Source organism: Dufourea novaeangliae, unplaced genomic scaffold, assembly GCF_001272555.1.
Source record: "Dufourea novaeangliae isolate 0120121106 unplaced genomic scaffold, ASM127255v1 scaffold89, whole genome shotgun sequence".
NCBI classification, from domain to species: Eukaryota; Metazoa; Arthropoda; class Insecta; order Hymenoptera; family Halictidae; genus Dufourea; species Dufourea novaeangliae.
In genome coordinates, this window is record NW_015373988.1 from 2,346,899 (window position 1) to 2,374,743 (window position 27,845).

General features: G+C 33.8%; 1 protein-coding gene across 1 annotated transcript in view; it reads left to right on the top strand.

The window, feature by feature from the left end:
• Positions 1-27,845, top strand: part of LOC107187613 — a 107,729-nt gene that overhangs the window by 23,154 nt on the left and 56,730 nt on the right. The window contains exon 2 of the mRNA XM_015575748.1: positions 19,608-19,667. Within this exon, the coding sequence (XP_015431234.1) occupies positions 19,608-19,667 (60 nt within the window). The remainder of the gene's footprint in view (positions 1-19,607; positions 19,668-27,845) is intronic.

Consider the following 27,845-nt stretch of genomic DNA (forward strand, 5'->3'; position numbering starts at 1 on the left):
ATATTCCTCATTATTCGTCTATTTCGAGATAACATACTGTGACAGGAAATGTGTTCCTATACTATTAACTTTTCGTTTAAAGTTAGTTCAAGAGATAAAAATCGGTTTCATCGGACGATTCTATGGTATTTTAATGTTTGATGAAGGTACAATTTTATGTAAATAATTTGTAATTAATATCTTACCTGAAATCGTAAAAACACCGTTCAAATTGTATATGAATGCTGCCATTTTAATATTTTTGGAAGTTGCGCTTATGCTTAATAAAAATGACGTCGGATGTTGGAGAACCATAGCGAATATTATTAAGGAAGTACATACATGGTTTTGATTTTCTAGATTACACAATTGTTGTCAACTTTTGTCATAAGACTAGTGGATTAGTCAGCGGTACACCTATAGAACCGAAGAATTTTGTTAATCTTAACTCTGAATGTTTTCTTTGATAAAAAGATAAGTTAAATACACGTGTGAAAATATTTGGGTAATACCTTACCATCTAGAATGTTTACTTGTTTAAAGCTTGTCAAATTATTCCATTAATTTAATACAAGCAACGATAATTTACCAATAAATTCTACAAAAGCTGAATAATTGAAAATGAATTGCTGCTCGAGAAGCTCAAAAACATATAAAATAATTATTTATAAAAATGATTTGTAAATTAGTAACAGAAATTTATTAAAATAAACAAGTTGACATAATTAATCGAATCAGCTAAAATACTAAATTACACAACGTGAAAAGGTAATCGAAAAGAAAACAGAAGCCACTGACATGGTTACTTCCGTAACAGTGGAAAATAAATGTCTACCATCGCGTTGAAACAACAAAGGAGCTAAGAGTACATCACGCCTAATCGCGAACGGTGTCTTATCACAGCGGGGCACTTAGACGCATGGTTTGTGACGTTTCAGTGTTTGTTGTCAGTAACCCGGAAACCATCGAGGTTAACGGTCATCGTCGAACTCTTTTTCCCGGCTCAGAAACTTCTTAAGCCGCCGAGCCGTGTGTGTGCGCGTGTTTTGCAACTGTGTTTATCTGTATCACACGCTTAATTGTCATTCCCCGAACGATCGGAACGGTGTAGGTACATACATATTTGCATACCAACCGGCTCGAATCTCGAATATTCCGCGTTCCACACAGCCCCAACGGCGTAGAACATTCAAATCTCGGACTAACGACAAAGAGAGAGAGAGAGAGAGAGAGAGAGAGAGAGAGAGAGAGAGAGAGAGAGAGAGAGAGAACTAATACTTGTTATTCAACTTCGCCGTTTAAAGACCGGGTTAGCCTACCCCTCAAGTTTCGAAAAAAACTCCGTTTCAAGGACACGCGGCAGAACACGCGCAGTTACACACGAAAACGAATCGTTCACCGGGTTGAAACAAAAGCTGACTGACCGACCGTCAAAAAGAGATCATCAATTATTATTGATAACTCTGTCTTTGAAATCAGATTATTCGATCCCCGATACGTTTGAACGTTTTCGGCGGTCCGGGGCGATGATCGCGGTAATAAATGGAAAAACCTGATATTTCGAACGGAAATCGGCTTAACTCGTTCAGTCCTCGGCTGATTTCGACGAACTTTTTTCTGGTCACTCTATGTGTCGTGGCCAATAGTGCGTAGCTATTTGTTTACTGTCAAATTTTGTGAGAAATGTTACGTAAATTGTTCGAAGTACGACTACCATTTCGATAAAACAAGGTCTTTTACATTTCATACAGATTCCATCGTAAATCTGTGACCAGAGATGGGCAAATTCATTATCTAGATAAAAAGTTTCGAATAATGAATAAAAGATAAAAAAACGTATTTCGTTATTTTGAATTGTTTGAACGTGAAAATTTCAATTTTTATAATAAAATAATATTTCTTTATGAATGAATCAACATTTGTCGAACAATTATTTAATCTCATTGACTGTTTAAAGCTCAGAACGACACCCTTAGAGACTGCTGCTTTTCACTGTGTATTATTCGAATAAAATTCTGCCCAACTCTGTCTGTAACCTAAACGGAAACATTACTGTCGATCACCAATGACCGACATACCACTCGACCAGTTCGAATACCAAAATTACTCCAATTAAAATCTCGAAACGCCACGATCTCATTGATCTCCCGATGGGCAAGCTTCGCACGGCTTCGACATATTTGTCCTCGGTGTGGTTACACACGTGCACACACGTATGTACTTTCTAGGCAGGCACGTTGGTCTGCTTTCTAAATTTTTGTACGAACCGCCGCCGCTGCGTCTCCGCCGACACCACGTGAATCTGCCCGATACATCATTTTTCATTGTGTCACACGGTGTTCCCAATGATAACGATCTAATCGAAAACACACATCGTGCGCGGGGAGGGATCTTAACCGGCCGCGGCGCAGACCTCTATATAAGACCGATAGCAGGAATTTGATCCCCCTTTCAAGAAGTTCTGTCCGTCTTCGTGCCCGCGATACCTGTCCGTCGGTTCCCTCCTGGTATTGGCAAGCACCAAACAGGTGGTGTGCTGTACTTACACATTCTGCAGTGATTTCCATCTGTGTGTAAACTGTGTATCCGTGTGTGTTCCCCTGCGGACAGGTAGTATTCCCTCGGGAGAGAAAAACGCACGGCGGTGTAAATGAGAAAAGACGAAAGTAGGGGAGGAAGAGGTAGTTGGGGACGGAGGAGGGCGAAATCGTTGGAGAGGGAACGGGAGCATTCTCGGTTCAGTCAGTCCACCGAGGTCCGTCGAAGGTGAAAAGTCTCTTTCTCTCTCTCTCCCTCTTTCTATCTATCATTTCCCCCCTTTCTGTCTCACTGTGCGTCGTATGTCCCCGTCCCCGCGCGAACCAAACTCTCCACACACACGGATCGGGGCTCTGGCTCTCCTCAGCCCGTTACTTTTGAACGCGTGAGCCCGCGCGTTAGTCGCGTGCTGGACGTCCCCGAATCGTTTTGGAGCACAGTGCGTGTGGTTTGGTGTGCGAATGATATCGGAGCTTTCTACCGTCTCTCGCTCTCTCTCTCTCTCTTACGACGGGATTATTATTATTGAGGCTGTGTCAAGTTTTGAAGAAGACCACCTGGAAATTACCTCTTAAACATTTATCGATGGGACGGCTCCCCGTTAGCTACTAGGCTCCTCGCGTGTTTTGGGGTCTCGAAAGCTTTCAGATCCGACTGTCGCCATTTTCTTGGCCCACGCGTGTGCGTTTGTGACATGTCTAATGTGAACGGAAGTTTTTTTAACTGCGTCGTAGCCAGTGACACGTAAGGGATACTCTGTTTTTTTTCGCGTTTTTCCTTCCTCGTTTCGGTACGTCTGATGTGTCCCAACAACCTCCGCGCGACCCTCTTCTTGCTCCGCCGCTGACACACAATAGCCAGCTAAATTCCGTCAATTGCTGCTTACTATGTTGGAGTTCTCCGTGCAGCATGCCGATGTCGGTAGGTATACAACGCGAAGATCCTGATGTTCGGCATGGTAGTAATACACGGTGTATGTATGTACGTACATACGTGGATCGCATGCGGGAATGAAAGTGCTTTCACGTTTTATTCGGGGGCTTTTGTAACTCCCGGCCACGCGCGGAGGACAGTTGACTGTCTTCTTGTCACCTGAAAATTATCGAGGCTCTGCGCTCGATCGACATTCCGTGGATCATTGAGAATGTTTCACTGCACGGATCTCGGAAGTTGTTGGAAGTGTGTACACTAGAGCCTCCCGTATCCGAACTGATATAGGGACACTAGTGATCATATGAAGGAATTATCGGATCATAAAACGTAATTATTCTTCTGATATTAAATTTCGTTTATTTGATTAGAGATCAAGAGAATTGACAGTCTTTTTTAAATGTTTATGGATCCAATAGCTAATTGACAGTTTGTTTAGATATTTAAGGATCTCATAGTTTCTTGATTGGTAAATTGCAGACATTTTTTAACATAAGTAACTGCGTAGATTTCGATCGAACTGAAGAAACTGTAAAAGAATATTTCACTTAGATTTTCATTTATAGTATCATTATATACATTCTATTTATGGGCGTAGCCAGGTTATCAGTCAGGAGGGATAATGTAATTTTTTCCCTCTCGAAACGGGGGGAGTGCAAAATCCAATTTTTTTCTTGTAGGTGGGGGATCTATTTTTTTTCTTCTAGAGTAGTGCAGAAGCCACTTTTTTCTGTTGGGGGACTGGGGGGGGGGGCAAGGTCCCCTGCCCCCTCCTGACTACGCACATGATTCTATTATACATAAGGAAGTATTAAAAGATAAAGGATAAAGAAAACACTATGTTGTCACTTGTGTTCGGATAATAGAATATTGGAATATTCGGGTTTTCAGATAATGGGTGCTCGGATACGAGAGGCTCGAAAGAGTTAAAGGATCATTTGTTGCAATCATTGTGTCCTGTCAGTAACACGTATAATTCCTGGAAATTTTGTTATGGAATCGATGCTAATTGTTAGTGTCGTACGTGAAAGATCCCAATTTATCAGATCTTACGACTATTTGTTTTGTCCCCTTGGATTAGATGGAGCTTTAGGAGCTGTCACGGTAGCGATCCTTTAATTCTTTTGTGCAGTATATTAAGCGAATGTACATATTTTGATAGGTTTTGCTCTGAAGAAGTAGACTAATAATAATTTGAATTATAATTTAATAATAGTTCTATGAAATACATAATAATGCTTTTAATACATTTTCAATAGAAATTTTTATTCCAACAAACAAATTTTTTGAATATTACCGTTGTTATTGAATTTATGTAATTAAATTATATTAATATATTACAGTTTACTATAAAGTGGAATCGACATAACAGTTTCTGTTTATTTTCAGAACTTTACTTTAAAGTTTACTTTAAACAATAGAACACACTGAATCATGTCAATTTCCGTTCTAAACAACAATTTAGTCTGTTATATTGACATCGACATGTACATATATTAACATGATTGTTTATTGTTTCCAAAAAACCAAAGCGATCTGCAGAAAATTCATCAAAACCATTACATTCACCCAATATTATATTCGTGTGGAACGTTTGTCTTATTGGAGAAAAAGAATCGATAATTAAGTTTCAAAATTTTTTGGTATTTTTTATTGATCGTTAGCACTCAGTGGTGGATTCAGTATATTCTTTGGAAATTAATTAAAATGAATAAACTACAAATCTAAAGGAGTTACGTAAAATTTTGTATTTTTAGAGTCCACGAGCTTCAGAAACATATTTTCGACAGAAGCCTGTCTAGAAAAATGACTGGAAAGAGAATTTCGAAGACGAATTTAAACTAATTACACGAGAAATTTAACTTTGTTAAGTCGTTATTAATCTTAACAATACACAGTTCTGATTTTCTTCATATCGACTTAACATCCCATTGTAAAATCGAACTTTCAATTCCAGTCGAAACGTTCGTGTCGCTCGCACAGAGGTGACACGGTCGTTAAACTGTTAACAGGTGGATTATCAGACGTTGAGTAATTGTCTAGAAAACAATAGGTAACTATAGCTAACGAAGTATCAGCGCGATCATTCGATTAGGAATGTGGAATTTTGCAAGAATTTTCCGTGTTCGTTTCTCTGCTCGCGTGTCCTGTAAAGTTACTGTTCCACATAGCGTGCAACGCAATTCGTATGCAAGTCGCTTGATTAGACACAGAAAATAAAAGACGATGTGTTTATCTTGTCGCACGAAATAATCAGCAAAATGGCGTCTCCTCCAGGGAGCGGTGTTTTCAAAAAATAGGAGAAAAAAAAGTGTATTTTGCTGCCGGCACATATCCTGCCTTTCACGTTTGACGCCTGATTAACTCTTAGTCTTGAACGTGAATCGTACAAATAAATGTGTTACGTTTGCAGATAAACACTTTCCTTTCTTTCGTCACGCTGAAAAAATATAGACGGCATTGTAAAGTTCACGCGAACGCGAACCGATGCTCCCAGCCACGCGACGAAGTCTCCTCGCTGAGATTGCGTGACGTAATGAAAAATATGACTGCTAATTTTCTTTTTTTCGTATCACCGTATAACGCTGTACGTACGAAAATACGAATGTTTCTGGATTCGTCGAGATTTTCTCGTGCGTATCAGTGACACCATACACTGTCATTAAAAAGTTTCTACTATAAATAGTTCAATTAAAGAAAAAAATTTTTTTATCATATTCAATATCTCATTCTACGTCAATTGGAAATATGTGCCTTCTTAACGGTATACCTCATTGATTACCAGCATTCTACGTCATACTGATCAAACAGAAGGACGGAGATATGTATTCAATTAAACTATTACTTATCTTATTAAAAACACAATAGATATTACTAGTAGATGAATAAAATGTTCTTACTACGTGATAAATAAAAATATTCTTACCAACCCAGTATTTAATTATTAAAAAGAAATCATTTAGCAAGTACAATGATTGTGATATTGATGGTAGGATTTTTGCATAATTAACATGTTATGTAAAATTATTTATGTTTTCACATCTTTATTCTTTAGTGACAATTGATTACCATATTTATGCAAATATAAATTCTTCGAGATCTTATATAAATGGGAATTAAGTAGACATTTATTATTTTATTGATTGCTTTGAGAATTTAAAAACAAAGTAAAAACACTGTTTATTAAATTGTTTATTTTACTGTATTCTGTATAATCGTATGCACTATAAACACACTATAAAATCTGCAACCTAGTTATCAGATTGTATAAAAATTATCAGTCATAATTTTAAGCGTTTTCAATTCTGTACATGTTATTAGGTATTTGGAACAATATTAGTGCATAATTCCGGCCCAGTGTTTCAAGAAGAATTCGTTCTTGAATCTATATTTATTCCCTAGTCGCAAGTATGTATTTCCATTTGTCTTAAAGGTACACTTTAGAAATTTCCCAATTTTATTGAATAATTTCAATCTAATTCACGAAAATAAGTATTCTTTATCTTACAAATTTGTTTCATCCATATTCTCCTCATCACATTACATGGTACACATTAATCACCATTACAACTACTCCAAATTCTCTAAAAGTTATTCGATAAACATTTTAAATTTTCCATTTTTATCGAATAATTTTAGTGCAATTTTCGAAAATGGTTGCTTAACCAATTTTTATTGCCAGTCACTTTACATAGTACTAGTTAGCCTTCGTTAGAAGTACTTCCAATTCTCGAAACCTTGCTAGATACACGTAAAATTTTCCACTTTACTCGAATAATTACGATGCAATCTCTAAAAATAAGTTCGTTGTTCAAAGAATTACATTCGTAACGTCGCTCGACAGTGGGCCCGTGAACTGTTTCCCGTCGAGGTCTATATCTCTCCTGTCTCGAGGCTGATATTCAGAGCAGTAGTTCCTTGACCGAATTTTTCTTTTTAAACCATCTTTGGTACTACCTCCGTTGGTAAATGCTGTTTTGTCCGTGCACCTGGTACACATTTTTTTTTCTTCATCGCCACAGTTGAATTACTGCCTTTTTCGAACCTGGCACGGTATAACAATGCCGCATACGCTCTTTCACTTCTATTCCAGCGACAGGCAACGACTCACAGTGGGACAAATAGCGTAGCTAGCTGGACAAGAGTTTAAAAGTAGTCTACATCGATCTATTCTTTTCTTTTATATATTAATTTATATACTGCCTAAGGTAAAATATATTAAAATCATTAAAACAAGACATAATATATAAAAATAAACGTTGATAAGACATATGTACATGTAATTCGTTGCACGCGAAATGAATTAAACCAAACTGAATTTGGAATAATGCAAATTTGAAGGTCATATGTATGTTTATATGTTCGAATATAAATGTTTGATGATTATTTGTTTATTAGCTATCATATAACATCTTTATTTCCAAAAAATGGTGAAATTATGAGTTCACAGAATGGAAAGAGTTTTGTCCACCTAGACAAGCTACTTGTACCACTGTATGACTGTTCGACCTGCATTTGTCAGGAATATACTGGTCTGTCACTGCGAGAAAAATCTTCACGTACAATAATTGAGCACTCCGTTTTATTATTTTATAGCATGGTTCTTGGAAAATTACGGTACTTGTACTTACTGTTTATACACTCGAGACGTATAAAGCCGAGAACGCGTTTGAGGATCGTTTCTTCAATGTGGAAACGATGACTAAATGAAATGCAAATTTTTCGAGTCAAAAAACTCTGTATCATCGTACCTGGATTTTGATATTCAACGATAATGATTATAATTCTTTGTGTCTGATTGGATTATGATAAACTGCCTAAGGATTACTGTTATGGAATTATTTTTGACCTCGATACAGTCTTCCGGTCTTTTTTCCCCCCAGACAATATTTCCAATAATACAACGATCTTAAAGTATTTTTTAATCGAATCCCAGTGTTTTTTATTCGACAATGTTTTTACATTCGAGGAGAGTATAAGGAAGTAATTACCAATACACGGTGTTCCTTCTTTCCTGTTATTATCTCAAACGTATCACTGAATATCTGATTATCGTTCAATCTTTTAGGACTAATAATAATAATAGCGGCAATTGTGATATGGTATTGGAGATAATTTTCAAAAATATTATATACTTCAAATGTATCACTAAAAATGGACTTATCGCTCGATCTTTTAGGAGTAATAAGAATAACAGTAATTGTAGTATGTTATTGAAGATGATTCTAAAAATATTACGCATTGCAAAAAAACATGCAAGAAATAACGACAAAAAATTTATAAATTCGGTGATTGGGGGACAGCTTCACATCGAACGACAAGGGGTTAAACAGTGCAATGTTCGTCCAGTGGATTGCATTCAGTATTTTGCTGCAACTTTTAAATTCTAAAATGTTGATTTGCTGAACTTCATTCAGTATTTTGGTTATCGTTGAAATTAATTTCGTAAAGATCTATCGATTCTTTTAGCATGATAAAAATACAATATCGTGATAAAGTATCTGTCTTGATCATTAATTTCCTACTGCAAGTTGTGCTTGTGAGATTGTAAACATTATTTTTTAGAAATTCAAATGTTTTTACATAATTCAATAGTCTTGGTCACCTGTGTGACCAGCACGGCAGTCAATGCGTTAACTGAATGGCAAACCGAAAAAATTATTTTGTGTACACACAAAAAAAATTCTTGAGATAACGGTGAATAGGCAATTTCATTAATTCTTGCGGAATGAAAATACCGCTTATATAGAAGAAGTCGAATTATTTATGATGTATGGTTACGATGTATGGTATAAAACCTTAAACGCTTGGAAAGTTATGTAATACTTACACTTGCTCGCAAGATATACGCAGGACGTTCAACGTAATATGTACATAAAATAAGTAAGGGAATTGATTGTACAACAGGTTTTCATATCTAAATTCTGTCCAGTTTTTATACATATTATTAGTAATAAAAGGTTTTCTGCACGTATAGTAATGCGTATAAAAATTAGAAAAAGTCTAGATATAAAAACCTATTATTACATTTTTGTCGAATGTGTATTTTTTATTAATTTCCGATTCTTTTTACTTACTGAATTTTTTTTTTTAATTTTAGCGCCAAAGCACTTAATTGGTGTTTAACTCATTATATTTTTATATTTTTATATTTTTATATTCTATATTTTTATGTTCTTGTAGCGTTAATCACTTTGGCAAATGAACGGCTCATCTGTGAATAATTTCTTTCCTCGGTGTAGGTATTGTGTGAAAGCTTACTATTCCTTACACGTATCAATATCTCATATTTATAATTCATGGATAAGAGATTTATGAGTTCAACGATTCCAAATAGACTCAGAATAAAGTGTTAATTTGATACTTACGCCTAATCCTCGCTAACAGCGAAGGTTTTTGAGCTTCTTCAGGGGTTCTATAGTGGGACATTGTCGGTTAGTAAAATGGGTACTCGGTAATATTCGGTATACATAGTTCTACTATTTTCTGCGCGTTCTGGAGATGATAATTTAACGTTAATTATATATTCGAGGTAAATATACAACCAGCTGGGAGTGACTCGAAAGACCGGTTTTAAATCGGCGACATCAAGACACCAGGTTCCAAATCTCTCTCTACTTAATTTCGAACAGTATTAACATCCTCGAAATGAACTTGTTACAATATAGGGTAACCATAAGTTCCCCATTCATTTTCTAGAAATTGTTGAGAAAAGAAGAAAACTCCAAGAGGATGTTGTTAAAGGAATATTTTAATGTACACCTCGCACAATTTGTTCCATCAATCTCTATAAACAAGTACTAAAACCCAACGTTTGATTCAATACCAGCATCATCAGTACCTCCATACCTCAAATGGGTCAGCTGTTTCACGAGAAATATTTTTCAGCATCCGTGGAGCAATATCTGCCACTGCTAGTACGATAAAAAATTCAATTTTCTTTTGGTGAAATTAGTGGAAGGAATTGTTTGATTTATACATTAAAATATTCCTTCAACAACATGTTCCTGGGGATTTGTTAATTATTTAACACCCTGTATAACAACACTTCAGTACTATCTCCTTCTCTTGAGGCTTCTCGAGGACGAATAACTAGGGACAGAAACGGTTTTGAAACACTTTATTTCGAGTATCGATAAGCTTTGGGCGATCTTAATTTAAGTGTCTAAAACAAGTGAATTAATTTACTATCTTACTTATCTGTAAATTAGATCATTTTTTAATTAATTACTTTTGATATTTTGATGAAGATAATATATATATAAGATATTAAGTATATCGGAAAGTTCTTTGTTCTTAGTGTATTTCATTTAATTTGCACTAACTTCTTAGTGCAGTTTGGCAGTGCTTTCTGCCAGTTCGTAAATACATTTCATATAAATATTCAGTATTCTTTTGTTAAATTGTGAGAAAAATCACAGAACCTTGAGACAGGACTACAAAATAGAAAAGTACGAGAGAATTTTGTTTGAATTTTATTTTAATTTCCCGCCAATTTCTGTACACAGTATTATGCAATTTGGATGAAATTCAAATGCTAATACAGTGAACTAGTGACACGAGAGTTCGACAATTGAATTTGTCGGATAATTTAATGACTCCCATTATTCAGACCCATTAACTTAAGGCGGTCAATTGCTGTCAATTTTTAGGTCGGTTCATACTGCATCTTCTAGCTGGCGATTTACAATCGTCGCCGATCGAGTTCCTATCGATTAGTGTACATCATTGTTTTCGATAATTTTCACTTAAAATATATCCAAATTTAACAAAACCATCGTCTTCTTCTGGCAACTAAACGATAAACTGTTAAAGAAAAGAAGTTTTTCAGATGACATATTTTTTTAATTTTCGAATGGTGCTTCATAATTTCAGAAAAAGACCAAGAATACTTGAGATATTAATAAACACAAGTTATATGTTTGATAATCTAACAAGCGCATTTTATTGTAAAGTATTCGTGATCGTTATGTTTATCAAATGTACGATATACTGATAATGTAAAATCTGATATAAACATGTATGTATAGTACCACTTAAAAATTCAGATACCTGTAGTATGAAAAGTTACTCTTGAATTATTGTTCTTGTTGTAATGGCAATGTTCCATTTTTCTTGACTCAGATGAGTCACACTTCTAACAGAATCTACTCACCCCACACGAATAACATAATTTTAATATTTAATCAATGTTAATGTTAGAAATATTAACTATAATTTGCAAATTACACATAATTTATTTCAAAAGATGTTATTAGAGGAAGTAGCAAAAGAACTCACACAAATGTTAGTATTTATTTTATAAAGACTTACGTGCGATAAATTCTAAATAAATTTCTCTCTGTTACCCATACATTAAACTTTCGTATAAATTAATAATTGTACTTCTTTGGTATAGAAATAAATATAACAGGAAACTTAGTAATTAAAGCAATAAAATATTTTCTTGTTATTTATTATGTCAAAGTTTTAGTTTAACTAGAATTCTTCAGGTTTCTCTCTACAAGATAGATTGTATATCGGCGCTCTGAATAGTTGTTTGTCCCCACCACGGTCGCCACGAAAGGTAATAGGCTCTTCCCGACTTCTGATTAACCGAATACATGTCATCATCGTATTCTATTAACCGGAAGTCAGGCTGCAGCTGATACTTTGTCCCCGTGTATACTAGGTCGTTTCATAAGCCATTATAAATAACCATTAAACTCGCTCACTTTGTAATCTCGTGCGTTACGTTGCGTAGACATGATCAGATACAATGCTAAATATAATGTTTTTCGTTTTCAAATCACAGCCAGAAATAAATAAGGACGTCTCGCAATGATAAAGACATATGACATTAAAGTATCTCGAGTTACCAAGATACTCGACGCATCTCAGGAACTCGAGCGTTTATCATATAGATTACGAACAAATAACAAGTTTGTTTTGCATGTGTATATTAATAAAATGTTTGTAGGCGTAATATCTAAACAAATATTATCTTGAATTACGCCCGATAAATGGTATTCAAAAGTTTCCGTTTTTAGGCGTGAATTCTTAGCCGATAAATAGATTTTTAACACGGTTGGCTGTCAGGCGAGTCTCGTGCGTCTTCCCTTCAGGAAAATTCTCACGAGACGAGGTAATGTAATGCTAAAGAATTATAGAAATTGTTGAATTGTTGTACAAATTTGTACATTTGTTTTAATGGCCGTTTTACTGAGTGTTAAAGTTTGCAAATAAAGTTTACTTGATATAAGTGTTTATCGCTTACTTCGACTACCTTACACATAATTGCCTTAGGCAATTAAGCACCATACATCTACGGATTCGTCATTTCTACAGCTTTAAGATGATTTGCATTATTAGACTTAATCGGAGCCTTATACGCGACGCCAAATGAATAATGCATGATATCTACAGAGAATGAAAAAAAATCCAATTGTTTTGCCTTGATTAGAATCAATGAGTCTACTAAACAGATCTCTTAGTCACGCTCCATCAAAAAGTGTAACAATATTCCGCGGGAACTAATTAATTATTTAACATATAATGTTTGTACCATTTAACCCATATGGAAATGTACAAACAAGACAATCCGACAAAAACATTTCATGCCAGATCAATGACACCTTCGCTTTTTCTCAATTTAAGACATCTTTTAACCCTCATCTCTCCCTTGTGTCAATTTAACACATCTATTTCGTAAGAAATGATTTGATTCTGTCATGTGTAGGTAAATTTAACTGAGGCTCTGTGACTTTTATTTTAAAGAATTTTCAAATTTAACTAATTTATCCCTTTATTATATTCAATTTTTGTAATTGTATCAATTTGATACAGAGACACAAATTACTGTGTTAATAAATTATGTAAAAAGTCTGCAATAGTAAGACCAGTACATAAATGAAGGAGATTTAAAAAAAAAAGACAAATTAAGTGGTGAAGATTAAGGATGGATAAGGGCTACACTATTTCATCGATTTTTCTTTAATTCTGATGTTCGTGAGATAATTTATGAAGTCGTCAATTTGCATAAACATGTACAGTCCATTAAGCACATCTTTTTTATTGCAGAAAGTAGTAGAAACTTCAGTTACAAACGTTACAGCGGTCGTGGTGTGTCCTAGGTACTTCCATACATAGACTGTGAATATTTGTGCAAATTCACAATTTACGATATAATTATTTCATATTGAGCCCTTCCAAGTATTAGTGGTGTAAGTCAATATACATATATGCTTTCAAGGTATTTAGAGGTTTAGAAAAAGTCTTGCAAAATTCCTCCTGAACTGATCCTACGGGTTCATCCGGATATACTGATTATACTGAGTACGATCATTATGTGTATGACATCATAATTGAGTATGATGATTACACTGATTATAGTGAGTATATCCGGATAATTATATTGATATAGATCAAGATCAACTATTATTCAGATGATGTACTCATTACCCCCTGTTGAGCTATTAGTGAAACTAGACAGACACCACTTGAGCAGAAGAGAATGAGGTTAGGGCTATCCTCTTGTTAATGTAAATAAAAATTCATCAATGTAAACTAAAAAATTACTACCATCACTAATTCTTGCTAGAACTCATGTTTAAAATACAAATCGTATGAAAATTTATTACGCTTTTTCCTTTAATTTTCGGATAATTGGATACGCTATAAATTTATAGAATCCACAGTCTATTTACTTCGTTATTTACACAGTTATTTACAATTTGATGTTCCTATAATGTTAACTAAAATTTATAAAAAATTGACTTACAGCACTAATGCTTTCAAGGGTTCGTATGAAAATCAAAATTTAACAGAATTTTATTTCCTGTTCTAAGGATTATACCACATTAACAATAACACGCAAATTGTAATAAACTTTAGCTAAATGATTATATTTTTTTATGCCTTGCAAATTGGCCAGTGCCATAAAGACACAGACATTCGAAGTTTACTCATACAAGAAGTTAGTTTCATTAAGTCTACTCATAGAAGAAATTTGCTACCAATTTAATCAATTAATTCAGAACTATTATCTTCATTTTGCGAAGTCGATACGTAGTTCGTAGTACAATTACGTTTCTTGAGTTGGAATACGTTTTTTTCTGTACTGAAATCGCGTGAAGAATAGATCAGATACAATTGTGCGTATCATGGCGAAGAATACGCGTTAATTTCGTGGAAGAACTTGTGAAAACACAATACCTTCCATTACGTGTGCTTTTGTCCTTGGGACAGTAGCACGTGTAATGAGTCATTGAATAAGTGCATGACTCCAGTATCCATGCGACGAGATAAATAAATAGGCGCACTAATTGGTGTACGAACAGATTGATTCGTTCGCACGAAATCATAACCTTAGCGGTGTTCTCTGTGGATATACACTTAATTTTGTTTTTACACGATAAGTACGTTTTTGAAAAATTTGTATTAACAAAAAACATTCAAAAAAAGATACCGTGCATATGAACAAAAAAAATAGAAGATTTTCTTCAGACCATAGAAACCAGTAGAAATAATACGATACACCAGTTAAGACTGTCGTTTTGTAATTGAAAACAATTTACCAGACAAATAAATAGGAATATTTTCACTTAGAATTACAATTAAGTGAAGATTTTTTGAAAACTCTTATGTATTGGTTCGTGGTAGATCGAAACAAATATTGCAAAAGGAAAATTAAATTTTTTTTCTAGACTGTGTTAAATTAGAATTGTCTAGAAAAAATCCGTGTAAAAACAGAATAAGTGTATTTATGTTTCTATTGAGTTCTGTTGATGTAAAGAACAGGTTTACAAAAGTTAAAAATAATTGGCACATGGTAAGTAAATGTAAATAACATCTGAATCGTGGGACGAACGTATCAGATTTTAAATTCAGATTTAAAAGCACATTTTACTTTTTCTTTACTTCCATCTTAGTATTTGTAAGATTTCTTATTATTTACCATATTTTTCTCGTCTTTTACGTCATATCGATAAATATATATGTAGGTCGTTAGCAATGAAGGTCAGTCTCTATTACGATGTTTTAAGCTAATTAGATTTTAGGGAAAAAATGTTTGCGTCGTATAGAAAATTAATTGTGTTCGATAAGTGGTCCTGTGAAACGAGAGCTGTGTCAAGGTTTATGTTGTATTTTAGATAACTTCAGTTTAATTTTGACAGATATTAAAGCGTATAAGGCCGTGTACCCATTGTGCAACGTTAATAAACGATTTTAAACGTTTACGAGTGCTTGGGACCAAAGGTGCTGAAACATATGCTCGTCATCTCAACTAGACAGAATAAGAATAGATTCGCGAATGTATTTCGACGATCCCTGGGGGGGGGGGGCCTAGTCCTTTTGCTTGTACGGCCATGACTTCATTAAGAAAAGTTTCCATGAATATCGTATCATTCTTTAACAATACAAAACGGGTCTGCAAAGAAATTTCGACATTCAACCACACAATTTCAATTAATTTAAGGTAGCATATCTCACTCTCGGAATAAGCTTCTGCAATCGAAATAATGTTTCAGATTAGATTTTACGTAATTTTTCCATCGAGAAGCAAGTTTATTTATTCTGTCAGTAGAATTTAAAATGTTGGGAGTTAGTACATGTTTCGAAGGTCATGGTAATTTACAATCTGTCTCAACTGTTACTTCTTAAATCATCAACTGAAATAAACACCACCAGACTTTAGGTATTTCTGCCAACAGGAATCAAATTTATTTTTTCTATTAATAGAACTTTACAGTTTTAGAGCGAGTAAGTTTTTCGAAGATCATCGTACATCATTTGTAAACCGTTTTAACAATTACTTCCGGAATCTACAACTGAAAGTGTCACCGTTATGATTTTGGTATTTCTGCCAACAAGAAATAACATTGTTTACTTTGTTAATAGAATTTTAAGTTTTTAAAGTCAAGAAGTTCTTGGAAAGTCATACTAATTTGTAATCCGGTTTGACAGTTACTTCCAAAATCTTCAACTGAAATTATCACCATTGAGCTTCAGGCATTTCTCGCAACAGAAAAGCAAATTTATTTATTCTATTAATAGAATTTTACACGTGTTAGAGTCAGTAAGTTCTTCAATAACCATACTAATTTGTAATCCGTTTTAAAAGTTGCTTCCTAAACCTCCCACTAAAATTAACACCATTAAGCCTTAGTTATTTCTACCAGCAAGAAAAGAATTTGTTTACTCTATTAACAGAATTCTAAATTCTTGAAGTCAATAGGTTCTCTAAAGATCATGATAGTCTGTAGTCCGTTTGAATTATAACTTTTTAAATCTTTAACTAAAGGAAAATTATGTGGACTCTACGTGTTTGTTAACGTGTGTTTTTAAATTAGCGCAAAAATATTTAAGCGAAGATGTACACACTGCGGAGAATCTACATACATGGATATTTAATTACTCCGATACCCTTTCTTGTTACCCTTTCGCGTTCTCAGCAAAGATAATTAATGTTCGCGAAGTTTCGCTTACGTTTTACGTAGCCGCTGGACGCGCATTCTGAGAATCAATTGCGTGGCACTGCACGAGCATTTCTGGGATATTAGAAATATAACAAATAGATTTTGGATGGAGAATTATATTACAATTACATACGATAATTATCATATAGTATATACGATTTATATATTAACAGCTCAGAATTATGCGAACGATATAACTTTACAAGTTTATGACAATGTTTTGACTCAGGTATATATTTTATGGCTCTTAGCCGATGGTATGTATTATTTAGAAAACAGGGTCCATCGTTTTTGTCAGCTGCTTGTCATAAATGTATAGTAAGACAAGAATATTAATATGCCACTAATAGACTGACTTTCGACCACTATGAACAGTTCGGGTCTTACCGTTAATTTCATACTCGCTAACCATAAAGGTACCAGAGACATTTTTTCCATTTTACTGTTTCTTTAGGACCGTGTCCCTACCATGATTTTGAAATTCACCTTCTCCTTCATCAGTCCTCGTTCCTCCCTTGGCAAAACAACATTCGCTCTAACGTGCTGAAAGTTGCAGAGATTTCAGTTGAAAAACGTCCTGCAGTGTGTGTGTTCTTCGCGATGACGGCTATTCGATCGGTATATATTGCAAATAAACTAAACGAATCGAAGAGCAGTGTGTGTGGAATATCATTAAGAAGAAAGAAACGGCCGGTAGTGTAACGAATAGAAAGTTCTTTGTGTTTTACTAAATCAGTCCAGACGTTCGAATACTTTCCAGCGGTACTGTATATTACATTTAAATTATATATTATATATGATAATTGTAGTTAATTAGGTGATTAATACAACCAATGAATTTAAAATAGGATTATCATTTCTTAAATAATACAGTATGATTAAGATAAATAATAGAATTCCCTCATATAGTGATCGTCTTTTTAAGTCGATTTATAAGAGGAACACAATTTCAATCTTTACCGGAAATTGTATGTATTTTATAGCATACGTGAATCAATAAGAAAAACTAAAGAGTTTCAATAATATGTAATTAAGTTTTTATCTTATTTTGCATTCAATGAAATTCTCGATGCAGGCAATTTCTTCCTATTTCATTCCATTTCTTCGGAATTAGTCTGGAAAAAAGGGAATTTACGTAAACATCCGCCGCCCAGCAATTATATTTCTGCAAAATAACAACGAAATGGCGAGAAAAAAGTAATAATACCGGGAACTGAAACTGTAAATTACATTCTGGTGGTCTCAGTAATTACTGAATAACAGTTTCTTGCTTCGTTTTTAATGAAATGAACAAACCAGTGTACATTATATAATTGATGGAGTAAATAAACACTTTCTAGGAACTTGCATACATACTAGAATTCGCGATAACACAAAGGATTAGCAGGATTATAACAACACTGATTGTTCTCCTTTTTCAAAAGTGTTATCTATTCTATTGCGCGTTCGATATTATAGACAAAATACACAAATCAGGTATGCATTATCTAATCGATATGTGTGACAAATCTCATGGTAGTATGAAATAATTCGAAAAAATCTTAGGGTTAGATGGATTATAATTTCGATTGTTAATTCCTTTTTTTACATCTCTTACATGAAAGTTCACGTGCGTTGTACTGCAAAAAAAAAACACATTTAACAAGATTGTAATGAAACCTAATTAACAAGATTGCAAAAAATTTGTCCCCCTGTCCTCGATGTTAGGTAATCTCCCAAACGTTTGTAGTAGGATCAATCGGAATGGTGGACTGCGATAAATTAATCCGACAGACAGACAAGCTGCGGATCTACTCTGTTTTACTCCTTTTACAGCAAATCGTTTAGTTTTTGCATATCGAAACGGCTGATCGGAAATTTAAATGATCCAGAGTCGTTCCTCACATCGGCTATTAACAGTTACTCGCGATTGGAAGCATGTGCACAAGTTATACAAAAGGTATAATTTGTTTTATGCATGTCCTCCATTTTTTTTTATTGCTGGATCCAATAGGAAAGAGCTCGTAATTTCTTACATCGTACAATAAAACGGTTATGAATATTAAAATATTAAAATACCTTTGCACCGTAGCATGTTACGTTTCCCGGATTCTAATTGCGAACATTTTGTTCCGGTGATTTTCCACGGTATTTAATTCATTTTCGATACTATTAGACGTAGCAATGAGTAGTCCACCGTTTTCTCATTAAGGTGGTAACGTAGGTTAAATTTCCTACGTTTTACCGTTCTTGAATATATTCGACAAACATGAAAAAAAGAATTTTCTTGATGAAGATGAAAAAAAATGTGAATATTCTTCAAGTATTAAGAAATACCAAATTTGGAGAAATATAATGATTTATATATTGGTACGTGTAACAGTAATGAAACTTCACGTTTTATTTCACTTTTATAGATTATTTTTAGTAATTTTTAATCGACTACATTACATTTACTAATTTTTTCAGGATGGATTGGTATACTCATAGGCACTTAATTATTATGAATACGTGGAATCTACTTACTAATGTCTTTTTAATTAATTCTGACAAATAAAGTCTCGATTTTTTTCAAGTCATTCAAGGTTGTTTTAAACTAGTTTTCGTTTTGTGGAGTGTATCTGATTGTTTCATGATTAATTAAAGTTTAGGGTTAATATTTAGCTTTAAAAAGTGCTAAAAGTGACTACATTCTGAAACAAATGTTATTTCTCTTGATTTCAGCCCTATCCACAGCCGCCGAGGATGTGGGCGACGGAATTCGGGGGCACGAAAACGACACCGGTGAGTGAAAATAATACTGTTAATTATTACCTCACTTGGAGTAATGATCGTTGTAAATCATTTTCATTCATCAAACTGTGATAAACGTACTAGTCAATGAAATCTGTCGATTCATATGCAGAAATCTAACTTTGGTGAAATACTACTTTTAGTGAAATCGTAGAATTTTTTTACGCAAGGATAGATTAATAGTTTAACATTAGAACTATCGACAATAAACATATATATATAAATATTTCTATCAGATCCATACACTTTTTGAAACTATACAAATTTATAAATCAACTAATTTCTTTATTTTCTTATTGTAATTAAACCTGTGAAACGTTTTAATTATCATAATAAGATTGTATGAACCAGTCATTTTGATTGGTAGTTGTAATGTTAAGGAGAATATGGAACAGTGGAACTTCTTTAAAGCTAATAAGAGGAGACAATAAAAATATCTCAAGATCGTTAACTTTTTCTAAATTGTATAGAAAGAAATTGTTTACATATTAATTCTTTTGTAGTTTATACTGTACTGTTATTAATTATTTTATGATTTTTTTGATAAATAACTCTTTTCAGTGGAAATATTTTAAATAAGTACAATGAACAGTGGTTAAAGGTTATGTAAGGTTACTGAGTGTCAGTTACAAAGAAAAGTATACGATTGATCAATCGATTGACTGATTTGTTTTTTTGCCTTGAATGCACTGGTCATTGGCCCAAAAAGTCTAGACAAGTTATCTTGTCAAAAAATTGAAACATTCCTGACCGATACGACACGTGTATGTAGATTAGAGTGATCCATTAATGCTTGTCGTGTATTAATTAATCTGATGCATTTCGAAATTTGTTCACTCTATCGTTGCAATTAAACGATAAAATGAAAGCAATCATTAATTTATTATTTTAAATTAAAAATACTTTGTTGGTCGAAAGTGTGATATCACTATGTGAATTAAAGGAAATAGATATTTCTTAGATAAATATACAAATACAAGTGCTTTTAAATAATTGCATTTGTCAATAACAATTAGGTATTCAGAATTTCAATAATAATATTCAAATGTGATATACATATAAACTTCTTGCACTTATAAAAGAATTATCATTCTTTTTTTTCAAACACGTAAAATTTGTACCTTCAAATCTTTTGAAAAATCATTACAATAACTCAATATTCATGTATTGTTATACACTGATTTACAGATATAAGTAATCCACTGGGTGATTCGTAATCAGTGGAATCGACGTGTGTAATAAAATTATATCTTATTGAGCTTAATTTGTGAGAATATCGAAGTTCAATATTTATTTTGTTGCGTGCACTTCAATATTATTTAGTTTCTGTACCTATTCGATATCGACTGTTTCCATTTATATCATCATTTATGACCAGTAATAGTAACATAGTATTATTAATTTGATATAAATTCATAGACAGAGGATAATAAGATCCACAGAAAACAAATGAAGCCACACCACCATCTACAATTCTTTTAAGTAGGTATAGTATGTAGTAGACAGACACATTAATAAGCTATCGGCAGTAGTGAAGTTCGATTTTCTCGAAAACGAGGCTCTATATAAAAATATTTTATTACACACTATCGATTTGTATTTATACGTGGAATCACTTTTTTCTCGGATAGACTACGTACTATGGAACTCTCCGCATAATTCCATATAAAAGAAAATTTCACATATTTACATTAAATCCCACAGAACTTTCAGTAGCCTGAAAATATCGTAAGAACAATCAACGTTTCAAACGGGAATCCCCATTGTGTGATTAAAATGATAAACATCGAAGATTCAAGATTATCGTTATTTTGACACAGGGAATTTACCTTTAATAGTTAGACGGAGACTTTTTAATTCAAGGTGTTATTAAGATAATATCGTCGGTGTTCTAATTGTCATTTTTTAATTGCCATCGTGACAGCTGCCACGAAGATTGGTAACAGTACACGAACTGTTTTGACGGTCGTTGCACAACCGGGTGCTTAATTCCGCGCGCAGTTTCGAGACAGCGATCTGTCGTTCTAGCCACCTTATGAATTAATCATATTATCGTGCTGATACGGATTATTGTTTGTGGAATTAACTGTTCAATTAAAAATCAATGTTTACTCGAATTTAATTCATCAACCGCGCTCCGCCACGACAGGAAGATTTTCTACACGCGTTATCTGCACACCGACTAATCCGTCAGTCGCACTTTGATTTCATTTCGGATTATGGACTTTAAATGCGATATATTTTGCGCTGGAGTGAAAGGTTTCGCCGACATAGAGAATTTTTGACTTATCTTATTGTCCTCTTGATCGCGATATTGATAATATAATTCACGCCCCGGAACAGATAGCGGCCGTTTTTTATCGTGACCCCTTTTAATCCTTTAACAGTGGAATTTTCTTTGAAAATGTATATCTGTGTGCGAAATTAAAATCAAGCTGATGATCGGTATACTCGTCGGACGCAGAGTACATGCACCTACCTTATTTAAAAAATAATTCATAATTTTATTGTTTCAAAATTCATTAATATAATAGTTACGAAATTTCGGAAACGTTTTCTAGCGCTGCATTTTTATTATAAACAAATTACGGATGTTTAGGTAAATTAAAATTATTGTAAACGGATGAAGAGTAACTGTAATTACATAGACTTTTATTTTCCCCGCTAATAAGTTTACATTAATTAAAATATTTGAATTTCGTTGAAGTTTCTGTTTCATTGGGACGATTTTTATAAATCATAAATGCGTGAAGGCCCACGTACTAGGTATACCTGAACAATTAGAATTTGCAGAAATGTTTTGTATCATTAATAATTAGTTCTCTAGATACTAACTTGTTCATTGGTAGCATAGTTGCGGTCTTTTGTGACAGAAAGTGATAAAATAACACGATAACCTACGGGTGAGACGTGCTACCAATTGTGATATTTTATCACGTATGGTACATTACAATGGCTACAAGTGGATCATGAGTTCTAGAAGGCGTTTTACTATTAGGTTAACCGGATATATGTTATGTGTGCCAGTGAGTAGGTAATGTGTATTACTTTTCCAACAAATTGAGTATTTGTTCCTAAACAAGCAAACAACACATACTTCTTTAATAATGCTAGTTGTTATTGTTCTCTAATGTTGCGTCATTTTTATCAAGCATATAAAGAGGGAAGATATATTGATTTATTATGCACTCATTTCATCTTTCATATGTTTTCAAACAATATATTATTATTATTATCATCTTATTGAGAAATTAGTGCATTATTCATTAGTACAGTTACTATAAATTTTAGCTTATCTTCTTAATGATTATTTTCAAAATAATTACCTTCAAAATATTCCTCATAAAAAATAGTACACACTCCACATTATATTTTGGGTGTTATGATTCTGTGTATGCATATTTTACACATTGAAATTATGAATTTTGTTCGTATATTCGCTTTTTCCTCTTATAAAAATAGAGGAGATTATTGAAAAATGGGAAGTGTTATTGAATCAGTATAAGTTTTCATTTTCCTGAAAAACATAATAAATTTAATCCTCAGTAGGCAAAAGTACTTTTTACATTTCATAAACAAACTGGGTCATTACATCGAAGCCTAATTTTTCCGTACTGTTTTAGGTGTTCAAAAAATCTAACAAAATTCTCGTTTATTTATCAGTATTTCTGTTACAATATACAATCGTTCATTAAGTCAAATGTTTAAAACTTTCGACGGTAAAATTAAAAATTTGGTGGAAAGTTCAGGAAAAATGGAGAGTCGCTTAGGTCGTCGACGACCCACATTGTTCATGACGGATTAATGAAATATGATCAATGTCTTATCGGTAAAAATAATCGAAATTTCTAATCGAAGCGTGTCCGTTTGGCCGAGTCACGCCATCTAATCAGCGAGCCCCAGCGACATAAGTGAAATATCAACAAAAGAGATTCTTTCGTTATCGCGAATATCACGATACGCATTGATTTAAATATTATGAATCTCGAAACGATAGCATATCTGACGCGTGAAGGAACACACACACATACACACGTTCTCGCCACGGAACGTCTACGCCAAATATTTGATTTGATCTTTGCGAAAGCTAATCCAGTTTCACGGTATATTGAATTCCCCGGCTGTTTGAGCGCAGAATACCGCGGAGGTCATCCCCCGATGTGCACATTGTGCACGAGTCAATATTCTTCTCTTTGTTACGCAGAAAAAACGAATTCAAAGGTAATTCTGTTGCAAACAACTACTGAGCATTGTTCATTCACGTAGGTATAACCATTTAGAATTTTTTAGTCGTTGATATGTAGGCTGCAAATATTTTTGCAAATATGGAGTTTTATGGACTATTTGTCCTGGATTTTTGTGGACTTTTATGGGATAATCTTTACAGATTTATATGGGCTAATTTTCATGAATTTTTAGGATTGTTTAGGATTTTTTAGGATTTTTTAGGATGTTTTAGGATTTTTTAGAATTTTTTAGGATTTTTAGGAATTTTTATGGGCTAATTGTTATGGACTTCTGTGGTTTTATAGAATTTTTATGAACTTTTATGGAATAACTTTTTTATTAAATATTTTTCTACTGATCTCAAACAGCCACCTATTTTCCAACAACCTAAGAGAATAGTCGTAGTACAAATTAACGAACGAAATGATAGAGCTTTATCTTCTGCACGGTTCTATTAAGATTGATCAAAGATATGGTCTGGAGAAGATAAATTTCAGCTCACAATCTTTTGATATGATTCGGAGATAACGGTTATCTTTATCAAGGAGAACAAAGCCTTCATGAAAAAAAATGACACTAAAGTAATTATGAAATAATGGCAAGGCTGTATGTTTTGTTTGATCCCTTCAGCGATACTTATTATCTTTTTTATAAATGTGTTATCATTAATGATAGTCAAACTGAAGAAATTTTGAAGATTTTGCTTTAAGATTTCATACCCAAATACAAAATACCTACTAAAATACAAAATGTTGACTCTACATAATAAGTAAAAAGCTCAGATTATCTTCCAAAAAACCGTGGCACATTCTATTTAAAGAAACAATTACGAAAAATAAATAAATGTAATAACTAACAAATTTAAAAATAGACTCCGGATTTTCTGCAATTTATATCAAATAGAAATATTCAAACGAAGATTAACTTTGAGAAGGGTTTGTAGACATTACTTACTATTTAATAAACAGGAAGATTTTACTTTTAACTGAAAATCTGTAAATATCTTTATGAAACAAGTGAATTGCCTTTAATTCTGCTTTTTGTAAAGCAGTCTACAGAAATTCACTAACAACGATTAACATTTAAATAACGCAAACAATGAACATACGTGAATCAATATTGACTCAGCTCATCCGACGGATAATAGTTAATTACATAGAATAATACTGCTACAGTGTCATAGTCCGACCTTTCTAACACGTGAACGAGATGTTTCGAGCAGATGATACTGTCAGGATTCCTGTGACGTATGCCACACCGTACACACATCGAATAAAATAATCCTTCCATTATAGGTCTCCTCTTGGACAGATAACAGCTGCATTATTTGCTGTTTTTGCGCGACACGATAACATAGATTATTTAATGGACAATTATTGTTCAGTCGACTAGGAGTGGGTGTATCTATATTGTACAATAAAGCTATGTTGAATTGAAATTGTAGGCAAGGTCACTTTTTGTGGGTAATTTAGGTTCAACTAAAAAATTTATAAAAAAATGTTCAACATAGAGACTGTAGTATTAGGTATACCAATAGGCAATCCAGTATGCTTAGATTTAATCTGTTAATCTTAGACTCATCTTCGAGAAAATCAGAAGTTTAGGCAGTTTCAGTGATATCTATCATCGATCTTTAATGTTCGAAACCATTTTGACAGAAGAAAAGGGTAGAAAGATGTTTTAAATATAATTTACGTTACCAGCCTATTAAAAGGAAATAGTATTTATTAGTACAGCTAATAGAAGTATTTGTAGTATTTTGATTTGGGGCTTGAACATCCTCGAAATGATTAGAGGATCGCTGATTTTTATGATTCTCTCACGTTAACCAAGGGAAAAGAACCAAAGGAATGCTATAAATTTGATAAATCGACATATTTGCTAGGCCATATTAACAATTTGATAGATTTTCTTAACAAAACAAAAAAGCCATTACTTTAATTTAAAATTTTAACTTTGCAGCATCCTGTATGCACGATACAACACCTCATCAAGTTTAACCTCGACGGTTTTCCGCGCGTATTCCAATCTCCTAACTTCTCGTTTTGATCTTCATTAGTAGTCATGGGACGAAAGGTGACCTTCTCGAGTACACAGCACGAGGTTTAAGAATTAGCCACGCGTGTAGCCTTTTATTTAATCCATTCAAGGCGGCAAGCGTATTGGACACGCGCTGCCGAAACATTTTGCGCTGCAATGTTGGTTTTTCATGTTTTCTTAATCGTTTGCTAATATATGCGCATTATAATAATTAACTAATAAACGGCACACTGGTTGACCACTATTTACCACCGTTTCACATTTTCGATTCTTCAACAGAAATTGAAAAACATTCTTTTTAAGTGCTTTCGCTCCATTATGTGGACATTTTTTTATTGGTATTGTACGAAGGCACTTTTAATGCTTGTTTGGCAATTCGTTTTCCATCTGCAGCACTATTTTTTCGAGAACCTTGCGCATGGGTAATTTACGATCAACTGTTTGCACAGTGGATTCCATATCTTCTCGAGTAAACATGCAATGCTTTCCTTCATTTTGAGAAATGTCGTTGCCTTTATTAATGTTTTTCCTCGTTTCTGCTGCACTTCTCCAAATGAATTCCTTTCGTTGTCGGAAGAACAAGGGATTACGTGAAGTGGCAAGTTTATTGAAGAGGTCAGTATGCTTTTCAGATAATTAGGGGGTCATGGATAAAATACAAAATGCTACCTGAAAGGAATAGTAAAATCGAAATACAGTACAGCCTCCCGTATTCGAACTAATAGTGAGACATAAGTGTTCGGACGAAGAAAAAAAAATAAACTTCATTTAAATAGAGATCAAGATAATTTATAGTTTATTTAAATATTTATGTATTCTATACCTTCTTAATTTTGCAACATAAGTGACTGGGTAGAATTCGATCGAATAGAAAATTGTATGTACTGTATTTAACCAATACAAATCCCAGATAACACATGACGCCTTGAAGACGGCTTAGACCTAGAGTAGCCGTAAAATGGGCGTCTTCAAGGCGTCATGTGCTATCTGGGATTTGCAGTAAGAAAGGGCACCTGTTACCGGGAGACATTTTGTTCTTGAAACAAAACGTTCGAATAATAGAATGTTCGGATAGTAGAAGGTTCGGATAATATTGTAGAATGTTCAGATAATACAAATAAATGGCACTTTAATCATTCTTCTGTTATAAAAACATATCAACAACAAGTAAGTTTCAGGTTACGTATCACTGATTTACAAAATCCATCCCATAAATAAAATAGTTTAATTTGGAAGAAAGAAAAGCTTCACGTATGTATATTTGCTTCATATTTCGAATAAGATGAAACGAGTGGGAGCTCTCCGGGCGCGTACACATTTCTACTGTTGTAACGTATCACGAGACACACTGGTAATCCTTGAAAAAGTCCGATTTTAATGGTGCAGCGTGTACGAAGACGTTCACCGTGAACGGAGTGAGGTTTTCCGCGGCGGTCTCTCGGAAACACCATGAAAGGAACTTCGCCGTGGATTGCACACCGATACACGCACGCAAATACAAACACAGACATACACACGTGTCCCAGGTGGAATCATTTAGTCTGTCACAGTGACGGATAGGTTATCCCGGTAACACACTACCGGTTGTCTGCCGGCCTCTCACGTCCTTTCATCTCTTTGTTATGGTCAAATTGTTTGTCCGCGGCTTCATAAACTTTCCTCTGGGACATACAACTACATATATGGTGGATGCACCAATAAATGAACACGTACCAGTGAATGAACATTATATACAGGGCGTGTCAGTTAACTTGATCACCTCGAATAATGACTTAACTTTTTGAAAATTTTGAGGCGTGGAGTTTAAATGCCATCAAGGGCCATATTTTATAAAGTACGTGCTTTTTTTTTTGGGTGAAGGCATGTCAGAGATTTCAAGGTCACCTTGATTTTTTTAACGGA